At 40.9% G+C, this 5436-nt stretch overlaps 1 protein-coding gene across 1 annotated transcript; it reads left to right on the forward strand.

The window, feature by feature from the left end:
• The first annotated feature begins 2487 nt into the window (after positions 1-2487).
• Positions 2488-4523, forward strand: LOC122806935 (ribonuclease P protein subunit p25-like protein). Its single transcript, XM_044077770.1, has one exon. It carries the CDS (start codon positions 3510-3512, stop codon positions 4101-4103), a length of 594 nt encoding a protein of 197 aa, XP_043933705.1. The 5' UTR covers positions 2488-3509; the 3' UTR covers positions 4104-4523.
• The last annotated feature ends 913 nt before the right edge of the window (positions 4524-5436 follow it).

The raw sequence follows: 5436 nt of genomic DNA on the forward strand, positions 1-5436 counted from the left end.
ACACTGAGACACTGCCTCCCTTTGTTTTATCCTGAGCTGAGGGCAATCAAAATGTATGAAAGGCATTGTAGACTTTGATAGCCGGGGTGCTTTCCACGGTTCCAAACCATGTTTTCATGACTGCACATATGTCTGCATTCTCCAGGATGTGGAGGGCCTCCAGGGAGAGCAGTTTTTTTATTTAAATTTCTAACTTTGAGCAGCCGTACCTTTAAGTAGTTGTGAGTGATTATTATGTTGGAGGATTTCACAACTTGGCACAGCCTAAAAAAAGGCACTAAGGGGATAGATAAAGTTTTTTCCAGTAACCAGAAGCAAAGTGGTGACAAATGCAAACCATCTTTGACAAAGCATTGTGACTGGTAAATCATGTCTCCCCAGGCTGACAAATATTGAATCCCCTTGTTGTGACACTAAAAAGAAAGCCAATTGGTGAAGTCAATATTTTTTTTTTTTTTGCTGGTACTGTGTCATTGTCATTGGTGAAGGTAGGATGCTACTGAAGGCTAGATTCATACCCACCTGGGACACAAAGAGAGCTCCATTATGTCTTTCTCCATATAGTCCAGTGAGGTATATCTTAGATCATTTACACCCACATGTATAAGGACTGTGTCATACTGGTACTTGTGGTTTAAAGACAAATGCATGCATGACCTGGTGGATCCTGGCTCCAGATATACAACTCACTGTGATCTTCTCCTTGTTTAACCTGATAAGGGGGACATCAGTATGTCTTACAATGGAATCTCAATAACTAGAATGTTTGGCTGTGCGGTGTGTTGACTTATTGGGTTGGAAGTGGAGCCACTATGATTTTTAGAGTTGTGTTGTGTGATGTGCTGTCTGAGTGTGTGCAGGGCTGCTGACAGATGCCTTTAGGATGTCTTGGAGATCTGGGTAGATTACAAGTGAGTACCTCCACATATGTAGGTCTATGTGTTCCTTACTATTGATAGAAAGAGTTTTTGGGTGCAACACTGACAACTTCGTTTGCATTTTTCAAGTGTGCATGTGAGAGCTTTGCCTCCAATTTCATTGTGTATCTACATTTTGCACACTGTGTTTGCCCATTCTAAAATTAAATGGATGTTAGTGAACATGAGGCAGGTACTACAGTGCCTCAGGACTCCCATATCCACAAAGCCAGAAATAGAGATGACAGGAAAGTGTCTGTCCATTATACCAGATCCTTAGTAGATAGAAAGGAGTACGGGAGAGTCACTTAAGTCTAAGTGAAAGTGTTTAGATGTATACTATTAGATTACCTGCAGTGGTGCTGCCTTCAGCCCAAGCTGGCAGCTCTTTGAGCAGCTATGAACAGTGGGAGACTACAGACAGAGTTTCCTATACAGGATTTTTTAACTGGCAAGGTTAGCTTATATGCAAGGCTCTGTAACCGTGTTTGCACAATGAGCAAACCTGAGGCTTACCAGCACAAAAGACTTTTACACAGTTAAGCCTTCAGGCCAATCAGATAAACACACAATAAGCCTTCCACCAGCAGTCATTAACTCAGATGGGTTAAATCAGCCTTCTGCTTCCACCAGAGTGCAGAATTAATCCCTCTTAATGTAAAACAAACTGGTTTTGAGCTCAAGTGCAGTAACAAATGTTTAATGACAAAAGGCAGAACCCCTGAGAAATGTTCCAAAATACAGAAATACCAGTGGAATGAAAGACTTATGGTCAAGTCTTCAGGGCAATCAGATAAACACACAAATAAGCCTTGCTCTTTAAGTTCCCAACTCGGATGAGTTGAATCAGTCCTCTGCTCCCACAAGAGTGTATAATAAAACTCTCTTATTGTAAAACGAACTGGTTTTGAGCTTAAGGGCATTAACAAATGCTTTACAACAGAAGACAGAACTCATGCAGCATCAGAAAGGCTTCTATTATAATTCATATTAAACTGCCCATTGGATTGTTTTAGCATTTTGTCAGTATTTAGCGTCTGCTTCTGATACAGATGTTCCTCTCTTAACTGACAGTTAATATCTATTCACAGCAACGTGCACTCAGCATTAGATGTTTGCCACTACCTAAACACATTGCATGCTATCCGTGCCATCAAAAGGACACTGTTTCAATATCTCCATGTCATTGTGTCTCATCTCACTTCGGACTTCATGGATCACGACTTCTTCATAGTTTGGCTAGCAACTGTTATATGGGAGGCATATACCACTACAAAATCCCTCACTTTCCCTCATTGAGGTATAGCACACCAGGCAACGCTTTTGCATTTAAAGCTTAAATTCCTCCGGTGAACATCTAGCAGCTTTCCAGTGTCAAACTTTGCAGAGAAACTGACCTTTTTTCAACAGCTGCGACCTCTTACCTCCCCATGTGACAGCAGTTGCACGCTTGCAGATTAATAAGTGCCCCCGCCATCTAACGCACACACGTTACCCCCCCCCCCCACACACACACACACACACAGTATAAAAACTTGGAAAGGTTTTTACACCATAGGGCAGTGGAATCCACAGTACTCAAACTTACACGTTTCAAAAGAACTATTCCCCTTTTTATTTAAGAATGTAATAGTTGGTTTAGTTCAACCGGAATACGTCTACCATGTAATTAATGCTCATGGGGATGGTGCTACAACTTTAGCAGCAAACTTGGGCTAGAATGACTAAAGCAAGACATGACTGCCTTCTCGGTGCACGAATGCGTTAAAATTCAGCTTCGGCAGTCCTCCCTAAATCCGAAATACTTCGGATGCCTAATTAAATGGGGGGCGTGCTAGCTCCATTTCAGCACAGTACTTTTGTGAAACGTGTTGTTCACCCAGTACAGCAGGAAGAAACCTCTTGCTGTGTTTTAAGTCCTAGCTGTCTAACACAGCATAACGAGTGCTCCCAGCTTTGGCTGCATGCTATACTCCGGACACTTCTTGCATCAGTCAGCGTTTGCATTCGAGCTGACTTTAACACAAAGCAATAAGCAATGGGAATATGGAAAACGCGGAGAGCTTGCCGAGGGTGATTCTGGTTGTGCTGCCACCGACTTCCCATTGTCCACGTAAAACTAACGTTTCCACGCTGAAGCTAGTGCAGCCCCGCAGGTTTCTGTCAACGGGTTAGGAGGGCGACTGCACATAGCATTCTGGAGCTCTGACTGTCAAACGTTACTGGCAGAGCTGCACCCACCACCTGGTCTTGTCTAGGGAGTAAATTGCTGGATCTTTTGCTGACTCTTCCTTAAATCAAGACTTTTTCAGAACGGTGTGTCCTTTTAACCAAGGGGAAAAACGTATCTGTATAGTAGCTTAAGTAGTGTTACAGGACCTAGTTGCAGTCTGATCACCAGAGTTTTTGGACAAACGAACTGGACAAACGGTCTACCAGGAAATTGTGTAAAGTTAGGAATAAATGGCTCATCTTTTTAGCCGACAGTCTTTTACTGCATATTTTGTGGAAGGGGTCAAATTCTGTAATATATAGCGGCACTGTCCCCGCCGCTGTAAGAAGATAAGGATGCCAATTCCATTATAATGTGTAATGGAAAACTTCAGGAAAGTAAAGAAAACAGAAGAGGACTGTCCCCTTCCTTTTGAGAGTCTACCTCCTGGCGTGGTGGAAATGAAGGTTAAAGAGGGGAGTAAGATACGAAACCTCATGAGTTTTGCTATGTCGAGGATGGAGTCAGAAGGCACCATGCACATTGTTTTTAGTGGCTCTGGCCGGGCAGTCACCAAAACCATAACTTGTGTAGAGATCATGAAAAGAAAACTAAAGGGACTTCATCAAATTACCAAACTGAGATACAAAACCATGCAAGAAGTGTGGGAGAACAAGATGCAACAGGAGGGTAAGCCGGACAAGCTAACTGTACACAAAAATATCCCATCTATCTGCATATTACTATCTAAAGACCCTCTAAACCCTGCAGAAGCTGGCTACCAGCCTCCACAAACAGAAGATTGTCTTTGGAAATATGAAGAACTGGCTGAAGACCTGCCCGTTTCCAACAAGAAAGGACTGAAAAGACCTAATCAAAATCACAGCGAGGAACTGATTTACAAAAAATCTTACAGGGAAGATAACCAGATAGACCCGAAAAGTTTTAACTGTAAATTACATTATTCTCACTAAACTACAATCTAAGTATTTATGCATTCAACATGCTTTTTTATTCAAATTTTAAACTGATTTAGCTAAAACACATTGTGATATTTTCAAGATTCCCAGGAACAAGAATGCAAAGCAACGATTCAGTTGTTTCTAGTGATTCTTGTCTTAATACAGCGGAAAACCAGAAAGGTAAATTTCCAGATTAGTTGAGTTTGGTGAGTACTTAACTAAACCATTTTGTTCGGTTTGAAAATCAAGATGCAAACGCTGTAAAGTTGTCAATTAAGTCGCTGTCCGTTGTGCTGAATGTCGCCTAATTCAGTACTTGTACCTTTAAAGTTGTTTCCTTTAAATTTGCAAGCTAAACACTAACCCCATTTCTTGAAAAATGTTGACTAGTATATTAAACTGTGCAATGAATAAACCCAATGCAAAACATCATCTGCCTTGTGTTTTTGTCTACAACTGCTACGATGGGAGTTCCCGTCCAGCATTGTAAAACGGGTAGATCCCACAGCCACCCCTTCCTCCTGGAAGAAAGTCACTAACATCCGTAATGTTACAGTGTTTCAGACTGTGTGCAGGTGTATGCAAAGGGGACTTGACTTACGAGCGTGCCTGAGTACACCAGTACAATGCACTTGCTTCAGTGGTATGCATCTGAAAGACACTTGTGCCCTCAGTAAACAGAGTTAAAAAAACAGAAACCATCCCATTAGCATAATAAACTTGTTTTGATATTCCTTTATTTGTGATGATAGTTTAAAACATTGCATTATCCAACGTCGTTTTTTCTGAAGTTTGCTTTGATTGCATTTCCAAATCCTGTAACAAATTCCTGTTACACATTAACTCCCCAAAAAGTGGGGATCAATGAGGTAAAACTGCAGCATGACGCCAATAATGTATGATATTGTAAGCATGAATGATCGTTTAAAATATCGTCCTATTTTAGCCTTCCTTGACTGAAATTTTCAAAACTCAATTTTAAATAAGGCAAATGAACCCGAGTGGATTAGTATAGTTCTCACGAGTTGAATTGCTCTCGTTAAGGAAATACAAATAGTTTAAAAACAACTAAAACAATGTTAGGATAATGAGACTTTTTAACACCTCAGTGATTGGACCATCATTTGATTAAGAACTTGCATGTCACTGTGTACTTTATGTTGGATTTTTTTGAAGTTAAACAGCTACAAATACAGCCCCCCCCCCCCCCCCCTATCATGAAAGCTCAATAAGGGTCATACATCAATAAATGAACCTAGTAATTTCTGAGAGTGAAAGTTAGGAATGGAAAGTCGCTCTGGGAATGTGTATTATATCCCTCTTAAAGTGGAATACATAAACACTA

Source organism: Protopterus annectens, chromosome 7.part0, assembly GCF_019279795.1.
Source record: "Protopterus annectens isolate FY-2018-M chromosome 7.part0, PAN1.0, whole genome shotgun sequence".
In the NCBI taxonomy this organism is placed as follows: Eukaryota; Metazoa; Chordata; order Ceratodontiformes; family Protopteridae; genus Protopterus; species Protopterus annectens.